The following is a 21,888-nucleotide window of genomic DNA, read 5'->3' as shown; positions in this document are numbered from 1 at the left end:
ATACCTTTGATTTATGTGTGTTGATTTTATATCCTGCCACTTTGCTGAATTCATTTATTAGCTCTAGTAGTTTCTTTGTAGACCCTTTTGGGTCTGCTAGGTATAGAATCATGTCATCCGCAAATAGTGATAATTTAAGTTCTTCTTTTCCTATTTTTATGCCTTTAATTTCTTTCGTCTAATTGCTCTGGCCAGTATTTTGAGAACTATGTTGAACAGAAGTGGTGAGAGAGGGCATCCCTGTCTTGTTCCAGATTTTAGAGAGAATGCCTTCAATTTTTCTCCGATCAGAATGATGCTATCCTGAGGCTTAACATAGATAGCTTTTATAATATTGAAGTATGTTCCTGTTATCCCTAGTTTTTCTAGTGTTTTGAACATAAAGGGATGCTGTACTTTATCGAATGCTTTTTCTGCATCTATTGAGATGATCATATGTTTCTTATCTTTAAGTCTATTGATGTGGTGAAAAACATTTATTGATTTCCATATATTGAACCAGCCTTGCATCCCAGGGATGAATCTTACTTGATCATGATGCACGATCTTTTTGATATGTTTTTGTATCCGATTTGCCATAATTTTATTAAGGATTTTTGCATCTAGGTTCATTAGAGATATTGGTCTGTAGTTTTCTTTCTTTGAAGTGTCTTTATCTGGTTTAGGAATCAGGGTGATGTTGGCCTCGTAGAATGAATTTGGAAGTTCTCCCTCTTTTTCTATTTCCTGAAATAGCTTGAAAAGTATTGGTATTAGTTCTTCTTTAAAGGTTTTGTAAAACTCTGCTGTATACCCATCCGGTTCTGGGCTTTTCTTAGTTGGTAGTCTTTTGATGGCTTCTTGAACAGAAGTGGTGAGAGAGGGCATCCCTGTCTTCCTCAATTGATATTGGTCTGTTTAGGTTGTGCATATCCCCCGGACTCAATCTGGGCAGATCATATGACTTAAGAAATTTATTGATGCCTTCACTATCTTCTATTTTATTGGAGTATAAGGATTAAAAATAATTTCTAATTATCTTCTGTATTTCTGTAGTGTCTGTTGTGATATTGCCTTTTTCATCCCGTATGCCAGTAATCTGAGTTCTCTCTCTTCTTCTTTTCATTAGCATGGCTAAGGGTCTGTCGATCTGATTTATTTTTTCAAAGAACCAATTTTTAGTTTTGTCAATTTTTTCAAATGTTTCTTTTGTTTCAATTTCATTGATTTCAGCTCTGATTTTAATTATTTCTTGCCTTCTACTACTTTTGCTGTTGTTTTGCTCTTCTTTTTCTAGGGTTTTGAGATGAAGTGCGAGATCATTTATTTGTTGTTTTTTTCTTTTTTTAAGGAATGAACTCCAAGCAATGAATTTTCCTCTTAGAACTGCTTTCATTGTGTCCCATAGATTTTGTTGTGTCCGTTGGGATAGAGGGAGTAAGAAGGAGAAAAACAAATAACAAGGAAAGAAAGAGAAAAAAAGAGAGTGGGAAAAAGAAAATAAGAGAAAAAAGAAATAAAAGGGGGGAGGGAGGTGGGGTATATGGAATTCCTCTATATTATATTATTCTGGTGACTCAGTTGTTAAAGACCTTTTTCATGCACAATTCTTGGTTTCACATATGTTGAGGTTGCGAGGACCAGAGGGGGAAGGGTAGAGGAGACTGGATGAATGGATGAAAAGAGAGAGAGAAGATAAAAAAAGAAATTAAAAAAATGTCTCTCAGAACTCTGCTTTCTTTTCTTCCAGTTGGTGGCATTGTCAATTCCTAGCTGGAGTCTCTGGGTTCAGGGTGGTGGTGGTATTCAGTGTGAGAGGACTTGAGCTTCCACCTGTGGCCTCTCTACTCTTATTCTCTGAGATGTAAACCAGGTGCCTGATCCACTGAAGAACCGAGCTGGTAGCCACGCCCACCGGTTGATGGGTTTTAAGGGTTGGTGGGAGTTTCCAAGATGAGTTCCATCAGTTTTTCTCATAAGGTGTTTGATGAGGTGGGGGGTGTTGGGGAGACCTATGTTTGTCCAGAGCTCGGTCAGGTGACCGCATGGGCAGGCGGCTGGGCCTCTCCTCCAGTTGGGGTGGTCTGTCTACCTCTCTGGCGGGCAGCTGGGCCCCCTCTCCAGGCCGCGTGGTCTGCCTACTGTGCAGGCGGGAGGCTGGGCTCTTCCTCCAGTTGGGGTGTACAATTATTTTTGATCTGTACTAATTTAGTAGGTAAGGAAATGGTGTAGGTCGTTTTAAGTTATATTCTTTGATAACTAGTGTTATTGTTTAAAACAATATTCTAGACATTTGATGTTTTTCCTCTCAATTTGTGAGGATACTTTTCGGGCAAGGAATTAACCCTTCTGTCTTTTAAGTTGGTAACATTAGTTCTAATCTATGTACTTGTGAGTAGAAAAACAAAGACCTTTAGTCTAATCCTTCCCACCATGAACCCTGTTTCTGAGGCAGTTCATATACACATGTCCTATTCAGGAAGACGACGCTGCCTATCAAGGGTAGTTTAAGAGAACACCATTGTGAGCGTTTTGGTAACATTGATTTATTGTTTTTTTTTCCCCTCAGTTTAATAAAGAGAAACAAGACACTTCTTAAATACTGATATGACTGCAGAGGCTGGTTATTTTTCAATGGTTAAAAGTGTGAGTGGCAGTCACAGCCGGGGTTGGAAGCAACAAAGCATTCGTTATGTTTTAGAGTGGTCTTTTTTCTTCACTGTTGAAAATTTCCAGGTATTTTAAAGCACCTGGAAGGATAAGGGTCACATGCTTTGAAAGCTCTAATACCTGATAATAACATTCTGGTCTTTGTGGTTTATTTTTGTTCCTTCTGGCATGAAAGGTGGATTCAGCATGTGTGGGGCTAGGCACAGGTGCTCAGTGGGAACTTGGTGCTCGATGTCTTCCGTCACTCAATCAGCAAACCCCAAAGAACTTGGGCGAGAAGCCCAGAGAGGTGCCTCCTGTTGTTCCTCCTGTGGCAGATGCTGTTCCTCCTGCTTTGGTGTCCCCAGCAGTGTGCCAGAGCATAGCTCCTCCTACTCCTTTGACAGCCCAGCCAGTGACAGAGTCCAGGTAAGTCAAAGCCAGTCCTGGAGATGAGAGTGGTGTAAATGGCATCTGTCAGCTTCTTTTTTATGACCTGCAGTATCAAGAGCATTATGTAAGAGATGGGGTATCTCTATTAAAAAATGTTTTTCTTGCAGTACTGGAAATTGAACCTGAGGGTGCTTTATCGCTAAGCAACATCCTCATCTCTTTTTTGGTTTTGTTGTTCCTGAGAGTATGTAGTAAGCTGCTGAGGCTGGCCTCAAACTTGGGCTTCTCTTGGCTCAGCCTCTTGAATAGCTGGGATTACAGGTGTGTGCCACCATACCCAGCTAAAATGATTTACATGAATATGTTGTTGAAAAAAATTATCAAAACATTGAGCCCAAAATTTTCAAACATGTATATTTTATACTTCTTTAGAGGGATCTATCCCTCTTCTAGATTTTAGATTTGTTTGTCTTCATACTTTTCTTCTGAATTATAAATTAAAATTTCCTGAAACTCAAGTCGCTCTGTATTTGAAGAATAAACACCTATAGTTGGAATTGCCTTTTGCCTCCTGGCTGTGGCCAAGGCCTGCAGGGGACATTACTCCAGGCAGTGGCTGGCATGCCCTCGTACTCCTTTTGTCCTCCCACGGAGCAGTATGGGATCGATGTTTGTGACTCCATGTCACAAGCTACCTCCACACTATTGTGAAAGTTTTTTCCCCAATTTTGAGAGTTTTCTGGGTTTCAGATATTAGAATTAATGTCACATCACTTGTTGTGTTTGTTTTTATCTTCAGTCACTTTGACTGTCTTGCAACTTGTGATTTGATACGATATTGTTTAATTAAAAGTGCTTTGTGCTTTTTACTTCACATTTTAATGACATTCCTTAAGGGAATCCTGGGCAGTATGAGGCGAGGCCCCTGCCCCTAGTGTACTTAACCACAGCTTTAAAAGTGGTTTGCATAGCTTTATTATCTTTGTTGGTAGCTATTGTTTTAAAATCTGGATGTTAGCCTGTGGCTGTGGGCTCATCAGAAAGGTATTCGCTCAGCTGAAGCACATCGGTGCCTCCACCTTGTTGGGCATCAGTGCCCAGTCAGCCCCTTATGCTGTACGGCAAATGAGCCCATTGGAACTAGGAAGCCATTGTCCTGTCCTGCCACAAGGAGGGCTGGTTGTTGTGGTGCCGAGACACAGAAGTGACACGACATACTAGTGTTCTATGCCTGGCCTTTATCTGTAAGAGTGTTTTCCTCAAAAAGAACTGAAGAGAAAAAACATTTCATTTATTTACACCGTGGATCTAAGCAGCTCCATCTGTGTTTCAGCAACAGGCTGTGATTGTTGACCAGCTTCTTTTACTATTATTTCTTGAGAGTTAATGAGAAACTCTCTTGTAAGACATGTTGATTCTTATGTGTCTCAGGGTTTTCTCTTCCAGATGTATGAGTCAGATTGCTCATGGATTCCAGCCACAGAGTGGAGCAGAGACCAAAGAAGGTGAGCTTCATGGGGGTCTCTTCATCCTGGCCTGCTGGGGCACACTCCTTGGGCTGTACTGGGGCTATGGGACAGGAAGCCTTCTGACCTTACTAAACCTAAGCGTTAGGAATCCTCTTCTTAGAATCAGGGGTTATTTCAGCCCCAGACTATTGAAAACAATGGTATTAATTGTAAATATCTTATCAGTTCAGAGTTCCTTGAAAGATTAATTTATGCAAGTTTTTCTATTAACTTTCTCAGTACATTAATCTAAAATGAGTCATGTTAGTTGGGTCGAGTAAGAAAGGTGATTCAAAGTTTAACTACGAATACTGTTCTCCTGTCTGGCACCACACTGGAAGTGTGTGCATAGTTTATTAAATTACCTGGGACAGTGTGGGTGTTCACTCCCCCCTGCAGGTGGCTATGGCATTCTTTCCTTTGACTATTAATGAGGGTGGGCTCTCTGAAACAGCTGGAGACTCATTCTATTCAACTGAGACTTGGTGCGTGCTTGCTAGATGCTGGGCACCAACCATTCTACATCATTAGAGATGGAATCTTGACAAAACAATGAAAATCCCCCCAGGAATGAAAGGGCTAATATTGAAGTAAGGGGTTAGGTTTCAGAGAAGGTGAACAGGGAAGATGCTGGTGAGGGTGATGCCTGCATAGAAGAATAGGGAGGGAGCTACTCATGCAGCTACCTCGGAGAACCAGTTTTCAAGCAGAGGAACTGCAGATGCAGAGCCCCCAGGCAGGACTATCCCTGGTGTTCTAAGCACAGTAAAGAGGCCAGAGCTTCAGGGCGAGCAGGGCAAAGAGGAATACACTGAAACCTGAGCAAGCAGGGCTCAAGCTGAGTGGGATGGAAAGTGGTCTAGGACTGACAGTGGGGGGGGGGGGTTACACTCTGACCACAAGCAGACAGTACTTGAGACATGGTGGAGCTCAGGATGCTACCTGTGACAAAACTCTAATTGGTTTGATCTCAGGCCAAACACCCGGTGTCTTTTGAGCCTTCGCTTTATTTTGTGTGAAACTATGATTCTTGCCTCACCTACTTCCTGTATTCTTACAAAGATAAGTATGTGGGTCTGGAGCGATGATTATTGACAATTATGGTTACCACGGTAACCTGGTCTAATTGTAGTAAGTTATTGCAGTTGTGTGCCTTCTAACACGTTTTAAATGACCTGATGATCCTGCTCTTGGTCCTGTCCCTTTGCCAGTGTATGAAACGCACAAGGTGGCCAGTGCAAGTTCCTTCCATGCGACTCCAAACACGTCACTGGGAGTGGTTCAGGCAACACCCTCCAGAGCCCAGCCCTCGCCCACGGTGCACACCAAGGAAGCACTGGGTAAACCCTTTTGTTTGAATGTGTAGCACCTTAAACTATAAAAAATTTAAACTCTTTTGCAATCTATTGATGGATATTCTTTCTGGTTTTTAGGTTTCATCATGAATATGTTCCAGGCTCCTACACTTCCTGATGTTTCTGATGACAAAGATGAATGGCCATCTCTAGACCAAAATGAAGACGCATTTGAAGCCCAGTTTCAAAGTAATAATTTATGTGAAAGCTAATTGGTGCATTGTACTGTGGGCGGAGCCCAGGCATTGTCAGGGATTACCTAAGATGTGGCCCTGCCTTGGTCATCACAGAAAGTGCATGAAATAGAAGTGTGGCAGAGTTGGACAAGGTTTCGATGCGTGTGGTAGAGTTGGGGTTTGCTGTTGGGTTGGGTTAGGTGGGTTGGGTTGCTATAACAGTGATATCTAAAGGAGGATAAAATCCCCATGGGGAGGTACATCAGGAAGAGCTGAGTAGTCCAGGAGTGATTTGAGGCCTTCTTGGTAGAAAAGTGGCCAGGTTGTGGTTGGAGGCCAGCAACTAGCCCTCTTACCTAGGGCCAGGGGATTCATGCTGGGAGCCAGAGATTGTAATAAAGATCAGTAGGATCCATTTGGAGTTGGGAGAAGAGATTTTTCTTAAAGCAAATGAAAACTAAAACCACTGAGAGCTTTTATTGAATGAGTCAGGTGATAATAGAAGTGTCATAGGAGAATGATGAGCTGTGTTCTTGATGTGTGGCAGTAATTTGGGACCTGAGGCTGCCCAGTGATTATAGTTAAATCACTTCATCCCACTACAAAATGACTTGCCTTACCACCTAGTATTTAAAAACTGATGCCAGTTCTTTTCTATAAGCTTCTCCCCTCTACCTCCCACTTCATTTGTAGTTGAAGTTTTAGTGTAAAGGGTCATGTTTTTCCTAGAACAGTCATGAAATACATTTTTTATTCTCTTGCAGAAAATGCAAATTCTTCTGGGGCTTGGGGAGTCAATAAAGTTGTCGCTTTGACATCTGCTTTTCCTATTTTTGAAGATGGAAACAAAGAAAATTATGGGTAAAGAAACATCAAGTTAATATATCACTGGGGGGACACATGTCATAGTGCCACAGGATGCCTGGAGGTGCCTGCAGGACTCAAGATGGTGAGGCAGCAGGGAGGGAATTTGGACTGTCTGCCAGGACGGTCTGGTTCTGGCCCAGCTCTGCACTGATAAGCCTTTCCACCAACAGCTGGGAGCTTGTTGCCAGTGTTCTGCAGAGCCACAGTGCTGTGCATGAGTTCCAGGAGGGCAGAGCTCCAAGTGAAAGCATAGTAGAAAAAGGAAAGCATTAGAATTTGTCAAAGAACAGGATTCTCTGGTTTGAAATTGTTTCAGAATGTAGAGGAATCAGTGCAGGTGTCCGTACTGTGCTGTTTACATTTGCAGGATTGATAAGTGGGAAAGGAGGCGGCTTACACTGGGTAACGCTGCAGAGAGAATGTTTTAAGGCAGAGGCACATGATACTAGAGAGTGGTTAATAGTTTAAACTATGGAAAAAGAGATATCTGGGTAAATTACAAGTGTCTTGGTATGGAGGAAATTCACACCCAGGCAGAATGGAGAAAGCATGACCAGCATGCAGAGAGAAGTTCCCTATCTCAGCCAGGCACTGGGAAAAGAGCTAAGGTGTTTCAAGGCATCCAAGGTATTTTATTGGCCATGCTTCTAATTGTTCTTTTGTTCCTAAAAAAAAAATTGTAACAATTTAAAAACTAACAAAAATTGCATTTTCTACCCTCTCTTTGGTAACTGTTAGTCAACTTATATTTACATAGTCAGTTCACTTTTTCTGGAAGTGCAATAGTAAGAAACCCCTTAATAAATGAGGGGAGAATCTTTCTAACATTAGATCAAGTGGTAGCATTTATTTCATCACCATATTTTACTGTTTTTGATTTTATAAATCTTTTCCTTAGGTTACCACAGCCTAAAAACAAGCCCACAGGAGCCAGGACCTTTGGAGAACGCTCTAGCAGCAGACTTCCTTCAAAACCAAACGTAAGCCAATCTCTACTTCATCTGACACAGATCTGCCAAGTGATTATGCCACTCAAATGGTGTGATGTCTATAAAACCACAATATATTGTGCAAAGTAGAAAATTGTTATTCTACTTGTTAGAATACTTGTTATTGTTCTAATATTGCTAGAATATTGTTTGACAATTATTTGAATACCTGTGATGTGCCAGATATCTAATATGTATAGGAAATAAAAATGTATTTGATATGATCCTTGCCCTCAAAGAGCCTTCCCTCTAGTAAGAACAAGCCACCTGGGGATATTTGTTTTTCCTAGACGGAGGAAGTGAGGCCTAAGTGGAATATCAGTGAGAAACCCAGCAAATCTGAATCCAGCTGAGATGGACCATCCTCAGCACAGCTCAGCAGGCACCCTTCACTGCCCAGTAGCCCACCACATTCCACTACGGTGGCCTTTGTGTCCGTCCTCATTGACTTCCACCCTGGCCCTAAGTGTACCCCACAGTGTGCTCCATCCCCAGCCCCTGCCTGACCCCATGGCAGTGAGGCACCATTGAGAGCCACTGGCTTACCAAGCACCTTACTAAGACACCAAGCCCTGGCTCCTATTTGTAGTCCCTTGGGGGGTTGTTTGGATGAACTATTGCCTGGCTCCCTAATCCCTCTGATCTTTTGAGCTTAAAATTTTCACAAATAATGAAGTGAATTGCAGACATAGCGCCATCACTTTAAAGGTACATTTTGCTGAACTATTACTTTTACCAAACCCACAATGCATTTTCCACATATCCTGATGCTAAACATAAGCCAGTAATTTATCTTGTATCATCTGAAGAAGCAATCTACCAGTTTCGCCTCCACTGGAAGAGATGGTGGATTTTATGAAGACAATGCAGAAGATATAAAAATTATGTGTGAGAACCAAACCCACTTAAGTACAGTTATCTCATACTAGATAAAGGCACCATAAGCATACATTGAAGAAAAGATAGCCTCTTAACAAATGGTGCTGGGAAAACTGGAAATCCATCTAGAGCAGAATGAAATTGAACTCATATCTACTAGAAGAAAATCTAGGCCCAACTCTTCATCATGTTCACTTAGGAACCAACTAAAATGCATGAAGCAAAATCAAGAATCAATAAATGAGATGGTGCCAAACTAAGAAGTTTAGCAAAGGAAACAATTGAAAACATTGAGAGAGGGAGAATTCTCTCCCCTACAGAATGAGAGAAAATCTTCTTCACCTGCCACTCAGGTAGAGCATTTCTCCAGCATATGCAAAGAAAACCCAAAAAACATAACACCAAAAAATGAAATAACCCAATCAGTAAATAGTTAAAGGAACACAACAGGCACTTCACTGAAGAAGAAATACGAAAGGTCAAATCATATATGGAAAAATGCTCAACATCTGCAGCAATTAGAGAAATGCAAATTAAAACTACACTGAGATTCCATCTCACTTTAGTCAGAATAGCAATTATCAAGAATACAAGTAACAATAAATGTTGACAAGGATGTGAGGGAAAAGGTCTACATACATTCCTTATGGGACTGCAAATTGGTGCAACCACTCTGGAAAGCAATGTGGAGATCCCTTAGAAAACTTTGAATTAAACTACCATTTGGCCCAGTTATCCCATTCCTTAGTTTATACCTAAAGGACTTAAAAACAGTACTACAGTGACACAGCCACATCAGTTCACAATAGCTAGGCTATGGAACCAACCTAAGTGCCCTTCAACGGGTGAATGGATAAAGAAAATGTGGTATATTTACACAATGGAACATTACTCAGGTATAAAGAAGAATGAAATTATGGCATTTGCTGGTGAATGGATGGAACTGGAAACTATCATGTTAAGTGAAATAAGCCGATCCCAAAAAACCAAGGCCAAATATTCTCTCTGATATGTGGATGCTAATACACAATAAAGGTGGGGGGCAAACAGAAGTTCATTGGATTAGACAAAGGAATGAAGGGAAGGGATGGAAGTAGGGAAGACAACAGAATGAATCCGACATAACTTTTCTATGTTCATATATGAATACACAACCAGTATAACTCCACATCATGAACAACCACAGGAATGGAATCCTATACATACACCATGTATGTATAATATGTCAAAATACGGTCTACTGTCATGCATATCTAAACAAATTAAAAAAATAAAAACCATGGGTGGCATTGTAAGGGCAACCAAAGGGGGTCATGAGCTATGGACCTGACTCAGCAATTTGTCTTTCCCTACAGACTCTAAAAAACTTGACCCGTAATTCTGTTCTTGGAGAAGTGCCTGATTCTAGGGGCTGGGGCAAGAAAAATACAAGATAAGTCAGAAGCATATTGTGCTAGAAAATTAAGGAAGAATTTTGGGTTGTTTTTTCCTATAAGAAAACCAAGAAAGATGTGGCATATCAAAAGAATATAGATGCCAACCTGAATGAGCCAATGGCTAAACCTAGAAAAATTTGAACAATAAGTAGAATAAAGTAATATTGAATTATAACCCAAGAAATAAAACAGATATTGATATAAATAAAAGGGAGCAAAGGATGATTCTTCCTTAGAGAAGAATTCCAAGTGATGTGGAAGGCATCATTAGAGTCCCAATGAAATAAATGCTATAGGCAAGATCCACTAAGGAACAGACATTGGTGAGTAAAACTTCAGGAAGAAACAGGTACTTCTGGAGCCTCCAAATATCTCACCACTGTTGATTCTGTGGTGGTTTAACATTTGTCCACAAATGCTTTAATGACATCCTAGAAGGTGGAGTTTAATTTACCTCCCTTGAGTTTGGGTAAGACATTTTTCCCATTCTCTAACAAATAGAGAATGGGAAGAATGGTTTCCTGTGAGGAAACCTCACAGATGCCTTCTCAGTGATTGGGTTTAACCTCACCAGGAACAAGCCTTGTGGCTAACTAGCATGCATCCCCACTGTATAATGAGAAGGTCCTTTACCCCAAGTTTTCCCCAAAACCTATAATTCTAGTCCACGTGTGAGAAAACGAGCCCAAATTAGGGGGACATTCTGCACAGTTCCTGACTAGTGTTCACAAATTTCAGTGCAAGGAAAGAGTAGGAAGGACTGATAGATGGTCATAAACTAGAGGAAACAAAGTCAACAGGACAGTGGCACACACATGCCATCCTGGACTGGATCTGGGACAGCCAAGGGATATTGGAGGGGACTTGTGAAATCCGGATAAGGACTGATAGCTACAAGTGGTGTTTAACTTTTTGAAATGTGCGAGGATCTAGAAGAAATTGACATTAGTGGGAGCTTAATGAAGGTTATATGAGACTGTGCTACCTTTGTAATCTTTCTATAAACCTGGAATTTTTTTTTCAAATTTAAAGAAAAATGTAGAATTAAAATAAAAAATGTGACCCTTGTGTTGTAGTTCCACTGAGATGTATTAAAGATGAGGGGTAAAATGTTTTTTGGGGACAAAATCTCACTGTGGTGCTCAGACTGGTCTCAAACTTCACGTGATCCTCTCACTTCAGCCTCCTGAATGGCAGGGATACATTCTGTACCACTGCACCCAGCTTGAAGTCTTAATGTCTTAAATTTCACAGACAAAACAAGAAGATGGCGATTATTTTTCAGCTCCTCCTTTGTTGTAGGAAGTGCCCCATTCTGAAGAGTTTTTGGATGATTCAACCATCTGGGGTATTCGCTGCAACAGAACCCTGGCACCCAGTCCTAAGAGCACAGGGGACTTCACCTCTGCTGCCCAGCTTGCATCTACCCCCTTCCACAAGCTTCCAGCAGACGCAGTGAACAATCTGGAAGATAAAGGTATGCGACATACTTTTTCAGTGTCTGTCTTCTACAAACATTAGTATTAGTCGGTTCATTAGTATTATAGTGTTCTTGACAATTCTAAGGGGGACGTTCAAAAACCATAAAGGGGCTTGGAATCCATTAATTGTTTTTTTCTTTGGCATACTAACTTCATAAAGTCCACATATTTTGAAAATTTAATAACAGATCATAGGTAGAAATGGGGGAAACTTATAGAAGCATATAAAGGCAAATATACAAAGTCTAAACCATTTGTACAGGAGTATGATTATGTTTTTCAAAAGTCAAGAGGGGAGCACTACAGATAATTATTTGAATGCTAAAAATACTAAACATGGTTTTTAACGAATAAAAAAATAGCCAATTTTGGTCCTTGATACATTTCTATAAATTTTTATTATTTCAGACATGCAGCCAAGGGTACATTACACATAAAATAATTTTGTTTTTTAGTGTTTTGCTTCAAGGGAATAATGACAAAACTCACAAATAGTCTTTTATTTCTACTGCATCCCAAATATAGCACCCTATATAAAAGAGATATATATCTCTGAATTGAACCCTGATATGTGGCATTACATTGAGCACAGATAATTATTAGTTTTTTATTACCAACCTACAGTATGCATACTGTGAGATCTGGGACTTCGGTACCATTTCAGTGACTACCAATTTACCAGCCAAACTCTGTCACTGCTGGTACTTCTTAAAAGCAATAATGAAATAACTGCCAAGGAATTTCACTTCACTAATCTCCTGAACCTGGCTGTGACCTGTCACCCATGCCAGTGACCACCTGTGTGGTCATCCTGTCTGGAGTGGACCTGCTGCTCTCTGGACTCTTTGTTCTTGAAGGATCATTATAGATCAGATGTCAAAACTGAAGTGCTCCCCTGTACGAGAGGGTTGAGTGATCTTGATTTTCCGCACCTTATCGCACTTTGCCATGGAACACTATTTTGAAATTATAATGAAAGTCATCATATAAAGGAATTCTAGAATTGTAACCATGTCAAATGGTATGCGCGTGCATATACATGCATGAAATGTTTGTGTCTCTCGTTTTTGTGTATTTCAGAAAACATGATAGCAACGCAGTGTACCCATGTCCCCTTGAGTTCTTGTGTTGAGAATGTGGTGGAGCCCTTGAGAGACAGAAAGTTCAGGTAACTTGCAGTTGTGCCCTTCTCTGCATTTCCACTTGAGCTTTCCTTTTCCAGATGTAAGAGAATACCTAATCCCATCCTGAACAACTCTTAAAGTGCTTATCAATTGGCAGCTTTTAGTCAGAAGGTCCTCTAAGCCCAGTAATGAGCCCCTCTCTTGGTATCAGGACAGTGAGAGAAGCAGCTAGGGTGACCGAGTCTGCAATTGACTTATACTCATTTGGGGATTAGAACTGGAAAGCCTTTTACCAAAAAGAGACCCTGCCATGTGAAGACTGTTGCAGAACTCGGCAAACACAGAATTGCTTTTCATACCCAGTAAAATTGAGAAAATTGATGACTTCCTTTTAAGAGAAGAGAGGGTACTTAAGCCTCCTAAGGAATAAGCAGTAAAGGCAGACTCGGCACCGTAAACCCCACCATGTCTGCGCAGGCTGTAAACCTCAGAGATCCTAACCAAAGCTGCCATCTTCTGGGTAACTATTTTACTCTAGACACAGTACTTACGCTTTTCCTGGACTCTGTCTTTCACTTAGTCCTTATAATAACTGAGTTGTGGGGACTATTCTTTCTTTTTCCATTATAGATAAGGAAATTGGGTCTCAGATAAATTATTGACTTAAAGTCATAAGGCTGCAAATTTACAGAATTGGAGTGTGAACCTGTATTTGTCTGAGTGCTGACCCCTTCTTCTCACTGCCTCTTATTAGAAACCCACAAGGCACAAGTTCAATTAAAAAGCAAAAATATATTGAATTTGCATTAATTTTATTATTGATGTTAATCACTTTCTATATGTTTAGGTTCATTTATTTTATTTCTTAAGTCATTTCTGTTCACATCTTTTATCTAATCATTTGTTTATTTGGGTCACAGTTGAATGAGGTTTTTGATAACAAGAGCCATCAGGAGTGGCTAAGCCCAGCCAGACCTTTGACTCACAAGAATGCCATAAGCCATCCTTGATGTAAGATTAACTTAGAAGTACATAGGGCAGAAATCCCAGTTGCTGGCTGGGTGCATCCTACCCAAGGAACTGTTGTCTTTGGCCCCGTGTGACAGTTCAGTTGCAAGGAAGCAAGGCTCACATGAACCAAGTGCAGGAGCCTCGCTTAAGAGCCTTATGCAACACCTCCATCAGGTCCCAGGGTGCCCATGAGAAAACCCACTGGGCACAATTTCAATTAAAAACCAAAATTTATTGAATTTGCATTATTTTATTATTGGTGAGTTAACCATTTTCTGCATGCTTATGCTAATTCATTTCTTTTTCTGAAAAATGAATAACTGAAACTATGGGTTCCTAGCAGATATTTGTAATTCTACTCTAGATACAGTTAACCAGTGAGGGTTATTTTTAACCATAACCAATGGTGACAGAGTAGGTTTTTAGGGGAAAAGAGCTAACAGTTAACAGACTCAGATTCTTATGGACAAGAGAGAAAGATTTTGTTAATCATTTATGCATTGACAGTAATTTGGATACCCATGTTACTAGTATCGGTAGTATAAGGTATGGAAACAATTTTTCAATGTACAGGTAAGGTTCCCCTAGTGTCTATTTGAGAAGCCAAATAGTGGCCAGTACTATTTGAACTATCATGGTCTTGGGAAACTAGGGAACACTAAGAAATTGTTGCAGTTGAGAAAGGGACATATTTATTTGTGATGTATATGTATAGATGTAAGGGTTAAATGTGGGTGTAGATATACACGATTGATTCTCATTGTTCCTTGTAGTGTATACTGGACACTTGTCCAGGGGAAATACATGCTTATCCTGTGGGTCTCTGTTGCCATGTTTGTTTAAAGTCACCTTATTTAATACATATTACTCATGACTTACATTCCACTTGTGCCTGGATGAGGCTTACCTGTTTTCTCTGTAAGGCATCTCAGAGCCTTCTATGCTTAGGAACAATAGACACACTTCAGCAAAACACCTGAAATCCCAACCAAAAAACACAGAAATGCAAAAACCAAGGCATTAGACTCCAAGCAGGGCAGTGAGGAGCATAAGCTGTAGGCTTCACCTTGCTCCACCTGGCCTGGGAACACGCACCCAGATTTTTCATTTCTCTAAAGTCTGCAAATGACTGAAAATTATATGAATGTTGATCTGGATGTTTAAGTAAATTTTAACACATAGGTGCATTCACAAATCTGAAACCTATGAATGGGAATCAGCTGTGTATGCATGTATATACACACACCCATATGTATGGAAATGTGTAGGATTTTGTTAGATTGTGGTTGACATTTTTTTGTTGTCTGAATGTTATAAATGAAGTCATTTTTAGAACGAAGTTAGATATCCAGTCTTGATCATAGCAGTGCTGCTGAGATACCCTTTCTCCCGACATTCCCTGCTAAATAATACCAAGCGTATCACCACCCCCATTTATCTAGTATATCATCATGTCTTTGATTTTTATTTCTATTAATATTGGACTAGCTTTGTATTTGCCTATAGTTGTGTAAGAAAATGATTTAATCAACTCAGGCTGTGCAGCAATTTTGAAGTGACATTCCTAGAATGAAAAGGAAACTCTGTTGCAGAACTTTTGTGTGATCAAGTCCATTAGGCTTCTAATAATAGGGTGTTTTTATTTTCTCTATGATTTTCTCCACATCCAGTTCAATTCAAGAGAAGAGCCCAGAAGGCACATGCCCCAGAGACCTCTCTTTGGCATCCTTGCACCATTTCAGCCGGCCTGCCCCGGGTGCTGCACTCACCCAGGAAGCTGTTCGGGGCCTTGAAGCTTGTAAACTCACAGACACTGACCGAGCCGTTGTGGAGGACCCATTCAATGCCAGTGCCAGGCCCCAAGAAGACCGGATGCAGACGGGTCCCCATGGGGATGTCAGTGCTCCAGGTGTGCCCAGAGGCTCAGGCTTAGTCATGCCATTAGGACCACAGCATAGGAAGAGCTGTTCTGTGGAAGAACTCAGAGGGGGACCGGTGTGCCACTGAGTAGAACCTACAGTCAGACACTTCTCACTGTACTGAAGTGCAGTCCAGCAGGAATGTACTTGAAGGGCAAATCGATCCATTTTAATTTTAGATTTCAAGTTAAGTGCTGTTGGAAGAGGGAATTGGAATTCAAGGGCCTACTGTGTGTCAGGCATTTAATCTAATGCTGTTTTCCCCACTTTACAGAAAAGTCAACAGAGGGTCAAGATTAAAGAGATCCCTCCTACCACCCCTTGTCACCCAGACAGTCTCACCTACTGGTAGAGAATATGGACCAGAGATGGAGTGGCTAGGGGACAAGGCTAGGTTCTACCCTAGCAGTCCTTTCATAATTGCCACTAATAAGAATACATTATTATTCTAAGTTGGAGAGAAACCTTCGTCTTCCCTTTAGAAATTGTTTTCTATCTTGGACCAAAGTACAACTCATGTGCAAATTGTGTTTTGTGGGTGTAAGTGGGAAAGCAGTTAAAGACTGTGTATCTGTCTGAGCACATTTGAGGTCACTAACCTACCCCATCTGTGCCTTAAATGTGCAGCCATAACTGCTAAAGGCAGGACCTAGCATTTTAGGTGAGCGGAGTGAGATGCAGCTGATATCCCTTTGTCACCCTGAATGTTGATTTAAACTTTCAAATCCAAAATGGCAGATGGTCAACTGCACAACTCCCAGTTCTGACTTTTGGAAACAATTCTCTATTACTTGAATCAATGCTCTATAAAGGATGACACTTTTGAAAGCTTAATTAATGAATGAATGTCTCCACTTGCTTTATCTAAAATTTATTAAGTAAAATCTTTGAATACTGAACTCATGTTTCTTTTCTTATTCCTATTCCTTTAAGACTTCACTATTGAGAATCCGTGGGATGATAAGTTGATTCTCAAACTTCTATCTGGGCTTCCTAAACCAGTGAGTTCCTATCCAAATACTTTTGAGTGGCAGTGTAAACTTCCGTCCATCAAGCCCAAGACTGAATTTCAATTGGGTAAGAACTTTATGGGTGATATAACTTTGAATTCTTGTTCATCCATGGAACGTTGATGGTGATTCATGTGTATGTGAGATTCTCCTCCTGTCCCCCAGCCCCAGTAAAGAGTTACAGCTACAGTATTGAGAAATCTTGTTAATCCATGGCTATAGAACCATGAGTGCTGTTGGACTGGAACACATTTAACTCAGAGATCTCTATCAAAGTAAAAATGCACGTGCTTAGGCTGGGGCAGCTCAGCAGCAGAGCACTAACCTGGCATGTGTGAGGCTATGGGTTTGATCTCTAGAACTGCAAAATTTTAAAAATGCAGTTAGACTATTTAAGAATTTCTTGCAGATTTTATAGTCAAAAACAGGCATTGATAACAAAATGAGGATTTTTTTTTTTTTTTTTTTTGCCATTCTGACCACTTTTCAATATACTGAGGCACTAAGGACGTTGATGACAAGCACATGTGCAACTGTCACCACCGTCTTATTATAAGTTTTTATCATCCAAATGGAAACTTGGTTATTTATTTATTTATTTTTTTAGTACTGGTGCTTGAACCCAGGACCTCACACGTGCTATGCAAGGACTACTACTGAGCTACATCTTTGGCCTTTTTTATTTTATCTTGAGACAACGTCTCCCTACATTGCTCAATCCAGTGTCAAACTTGTGATCCCCCTGCCTCATCCTCCTAAGTAGATGGGATTACAACATGCACCACCACACTGGCAGAATGGAAACTAATTCTGTATGGACAGTGTGTGTTACATGTTTCTTAAGAAGAGGGATAGTATTATATACTCATTTGATAATATTTCTGGAAAACTCTTGAAGAATACTCAAAACTAAAATGGTTGGCTTAGTGGGAGTGGGAAAGTGGGTGGGTGTGGATAACACGAGAGCAAGGCTTTTCACACATAGAGCCGCCGTAGGCCTTCAGAACAATTGAGGGGCCATCAGAGTTCCCCATGCCCACCTCCCTGCCCCTCACCCAGATCCTCTGTTAGTGTCTTGAATAAGTGTGCCTGCTGATTGTGACAGTGATGAGCCAGTACCGGTATGTGGCCAAAGTCCACGATTTCCTTCGAGGTTCCCTGTACTGTGCGTTCTGGGGTTTGGAACGCTTGGCAGATCTCCTCGCTGCAGGGCACTTCAGAATAATTGGCCTGCCTTGAGTCTCCTGTGCTTTGCCCTTCTCCCCTTCCTCTGTACCCCAGAAGCCCTGGCAGACACTGACTGGGCCCTTTATTCCACAGTTGGCCTTTTCTAGAATGTCATGTGTTTGAAATTATAGTTTGTAGCCCATCAGGCCATTTCCTGACACTTAGCAACAGAATTTAAGGCTCCTCTTTGCCTTTTCATGGCTTGCTAGCTTTCTTTGAATCACTGAATAGTCCCCACCGTCTGGATGGCCCTGTACCACACAGCTCATTTACCCATTTACCTACTAAAGGCCACCTCGTTGCTTCCACCTTTTGGCAATTATGAATAAAGTTGCTTTAAACATTGTATGCAGGTTTTTCTATGGACGTATTTTTAACCCATTCAAGTAAATACCAAGGAGTGTGATTGTTGGATTTCGAGGCATGAATATACACTCATCCCTCAGGTCTGCACAGGCTAGCTCTAGGAACCCAGTGGGTGCCAAAGTCCATGATGCTCAAGTTTCTCATATAAAATGGGTAGCCGTGCATATAACTTAACATATACTTTAAATAATTTTGAGGTTACTTACAATATTTTGTACAGAGTAAGTAGTTGATATGCTCTATTATTTAAGGAATAATGATTTTAAAATATTTGTACATATTCAATCTATTGTTGGTTAAGTTTATAGATTTGGGGGCTGGGGATGTGGCTCAAGCGGTAGCTCGCTCGCCTGGCACGCCTGCGGCCCAGGTTCAATCCTCAGCACCACATATAAACAAAGATGTTGTGTCCGCCGAAAACTAAAATAAATATTTAAAAAAATTCTCTCTCTCTCTCTCTCTCTTTAAAAAAAAAAAAAAGTTTATAGATTTGGATCCTCATATACAGAGGGCTGAGTGTTTGCTTATATGAGAAAGTGCTAAGCTCTGCTAGTGTGGCCATACCATCTGTGTCTTTATCAGCAATGAGCAAGAACTCCCTGCTACACCCTCGCAGCTTTTGCTGTTGTTTTTACCCTTCTGGTAGGTGTGCAATAGTGTCTCACTATTTCAGGGTGACAACAGTGAAGTTCAACAGTGAGAGTGAACATTTTTTCATGTGTTTACTTGCTGTCTGCATACTTTTAATGAGCTATGTGTTCAGATCTTTTACCCATTTTTTAATTGTCATATTGTTAAATATCAAGAATTTCTCAAATAGTTTAGATAGCAGTTCTTTATTAGGTACTTGTTTTGCAAAGATTTTCTCCCAGTCTGGTTTGTCTATTTTTTTTTTAAATTGTGTCTTTTAAAGCATAGAAGTTTTAATATTAATGAAGTCCAGTTTATCAGGGTTTTTTCCCCCTACAGGTCATGCTTTTGGTGTTACATCGAAAAACTCATTGCACCAGTGGAAACTTAAATAGTCTTCTGTATTCTTTTCTAGAAGTTTTATAGTTTTATTTTTTCCATTTTGGTCTATGCTCCATTTTGAGTTAACCTTTGTGCAAGGTATAAGGTGTGTGTCTAGGTTCATTGTCATTTGTGCATGTCTGAATGCTTGGCACCACTTACTGAAGACACTGTTTCTCATGTTTGATCCTTTGCCCAAGAGCAGTTCTAAGTCTGTGTGGTTCTGTTCTGGACTCAGCTCTTTTCCATGGGTTTGCTTGTCTCTTGCCAGCACCACAGGGTTATGGTCAGTCTCAGAGTGGGATGAAGTCAGCCCTTTACTTCCTTCTTCCATCTCAATATTGTGTTGACTTTCTGGGTCTTTTGCCTTTCCATATAAACTTTAGAATCAGTTTGTTGGTGTTCACAAAATAACTTCTAGATTTTTATTGAGATTGCATTTAGTCAAGTTGGGAAGAGATGACATCTTGACAAAATTGAATCTTATCCCTGTACATGGAAATCTCTCCAATTAAATCTCCTTTGATCTTTCATCAGAGTTTAGATTTTCTCATATAGATCTGGTACATAATATATATTATTACCTAAGTATTCTTTGTTTTTAAATTTCTCATTCTAATTGTGTATTTCAGGAACATAGGGAAATAATTGTATTTTATAAATCTGCTTTGTGTCCTATAAGCTTTCTGTATCCACTAATAGTTCCAGGAGATTTTGTTACTGTTGATTCTTTTTTTTTTTTTTTTAATGTTTTTTTTTTTTTTTTTAAAGAGAGAGTGAGAGAGGAGAGAGAGAATTTTTAATATTTATTTTTTAGTTCTCGGCGGACACAACATCTTTGTCGGTATGTGGTGCTGAGGATCGAACCCGGGTCGCACGCATGCCAGGCGAACGCGCTACCTCTTGAGCCACATCCCCAGCCCCATGTTACTGTTGATTCTTTAGATAGTCCTGTCATCTGTAAAGAAAGATAGTTTTATTTCTTCCTTTTCCAATCTGTATACTTATTTTTTTTAAATGTCTTATTGCTGGGCTGGGGATGTGGCTCAAGCGGTAACGCGCTCACCTGGCATGCGTGCGACCCGGGTTCAATCCTCAGCACCACATACAAACAAAGATGTTGTGTCCACCGAAAAACTAAAAAAAATAAATAAATATTAAAAATTCTCTCTCTGTCTCTCACTCTCACACTCTTTCTTTTAAAAAAAATTAAATAAATAAATGTCTTATTGCACTAGGTGGGAATTCTAGTACAATGCTGAATAGAAATGATAAGAGACATCCTCACCTCATTCCTGATCTTGGGGCTGCATCTATGTAGTGTATCACCATCAGGTCTGATGCTGGCTATAGGTTTTGTACATGTTCTTTATCAAGTTGAAGTTTCTCTGTTGCTAGTTTGCTCAGAATTGATATGAACGGATGTTGGATTTTATCAAATGTTTTTCCTGCATATGTTAATATGATCATGTGATTATATTATGTGATTATTCTTAGCCTGTTGGTATGATGGGTCAGGTTAACTGATTTTCAGATGTTGAACTATCCTTGTGTTTCTTGGATCATTGCTATGGTTTGAATGTCCCCTTCAGATGTCATGTTTAAGTTTAATTGCCATTGTCACAGTTTAAGAGGGGGGATCTTTAAGAGTTGATTAAGCCATGAAGGCATACCCTTACGATTGAACTGAGGCCATTGTTGCTGGGTGGGTTAGTTGTAATGGGGGTTCTGGCAGGCCATCTCCCTCCTCACCCTCACCATGTGATGCTCCCACCATCTTAGGATGGACCATGAAGATCCTCACCAGTTCTAGCCCCTCAATCTTGGACTTGTCAGCTTTTGGAACTATGAGCCAAATAAATCTCTTTTCTTTATAATTTATCCAGTTCATAATATTCTGTTATAGCAGCAGAAATCAGACTAAGACAGTTGTGGTATATAACTTACTGTATACATTGTTGGATTTTACTTGCTAATGTTTTGTTAAGACTTTTACATTCATGAGAAGTATTTGTCTGTAGTGTTTCTTATAATATCTCCATCTGGTTTTGATAACCTGGAAATGCTGACCTCATAGAATGAATTAGGAAGTATACACTACCACTATTTTCTGGTAGAGATTATAGAGAATTTCTATAATTTCTTCCTTACAGATTTGATAGAATCTGTCAGTGAGTGCATCTGAACCTGGTGCTTTCGGCTTTAGAAGTTATTAGTTATTAATGCAATTTCCTTAATAGATGCAGAACTATTCCAATTATCTAGTTATCTTTATGAGCTTTGATAGATTTTGTCTTTCAAGGAATTGGTTCATTTCATCTAGGTTTTTCTCATTTGTGAACATTATGTTCTGAATACTCTCTTATTATGTCTTTAGCGTCCATGAGCCTTTCATTTCTCATTATTTGTGTCTTTTTTTTTTCTTAGCTTACCTGACTTGATGTTTATCAATTTTATTAATCTTCTCAAAAACACAATTTTTGGGGTTTTCTTATTTTTCTCTATTGA

General features: G+C 40.0%; 1 protein-coding gene across 1 annotated transcript in view; it reads left to right on the top strand.

Moving 5' to 3' along the window:
* Positions 1–21,888, top strand: part of Bub1 (BUB1 mitotic checkpoint serine/threonine kinase) — a 49,407-nt gene that overhangs the window by 15,241 nt on the left and 12,278 nt on the right. The window contains exons 10-20 of the mRNA XM_077791853.1: positions 2,825–3,057; positions 4,453–4,526; positions 5,741–5,869; positions 5,963–6,073; positions 6,825–6,921; positions 7,826–7,907; positions 8,213–8,215; positions 11,534–11,708; positions 12,793–12,880; positions 15,518–15,756; positions 16,700–16,843. Of these exons, the coding sequence (XP_077647979.1) occupies positions 2,825–3,057; positions 4,453–4,526; positions 5,741–5,869; positions 5,963–6,073; positions 6,825–6,921; positions 7,826–7,907; positions 8,213–8,215; positions 11,534–11,708; positions 12,793–12,880; positions 15,518–15,756; positions 16,700–16,843 (1,375 nt within the window). The remainder of the gene's footprint in view (positions 1–2,824; positions 3,058–4,452; positions 4,527–5,740; positions 5,870–5,962; positions 6,074–6,824; positions 6,922–7,825; positions 7,908–8,212; positions 8,216–11,533; positions 11,709–12,792; positions 12,881–15,517; positions 15,757–16,699; positions 16,844–21,888) is intronic.

The sequence above is a fragment of the Urocitellus parryii genome, chromosome 12 (assembly GCF_045843805.1).
Source record: "Urocitellus parryii isolate mUroPar1 chromosome 12, mUroPar1.hap1, whole genome shotgun sequence".
Classification (NCBI taxonomy): Eukaryota; Metazoa; Chordata; class Mammalia; order Rodentia; family Sciuridae; genus Urocitellus; species Urocitellus parryii.
Note: the sequence above shows the minus strand (reverse complement) of the source record. Positions and strands in the feature narration are given on the sequence as shown.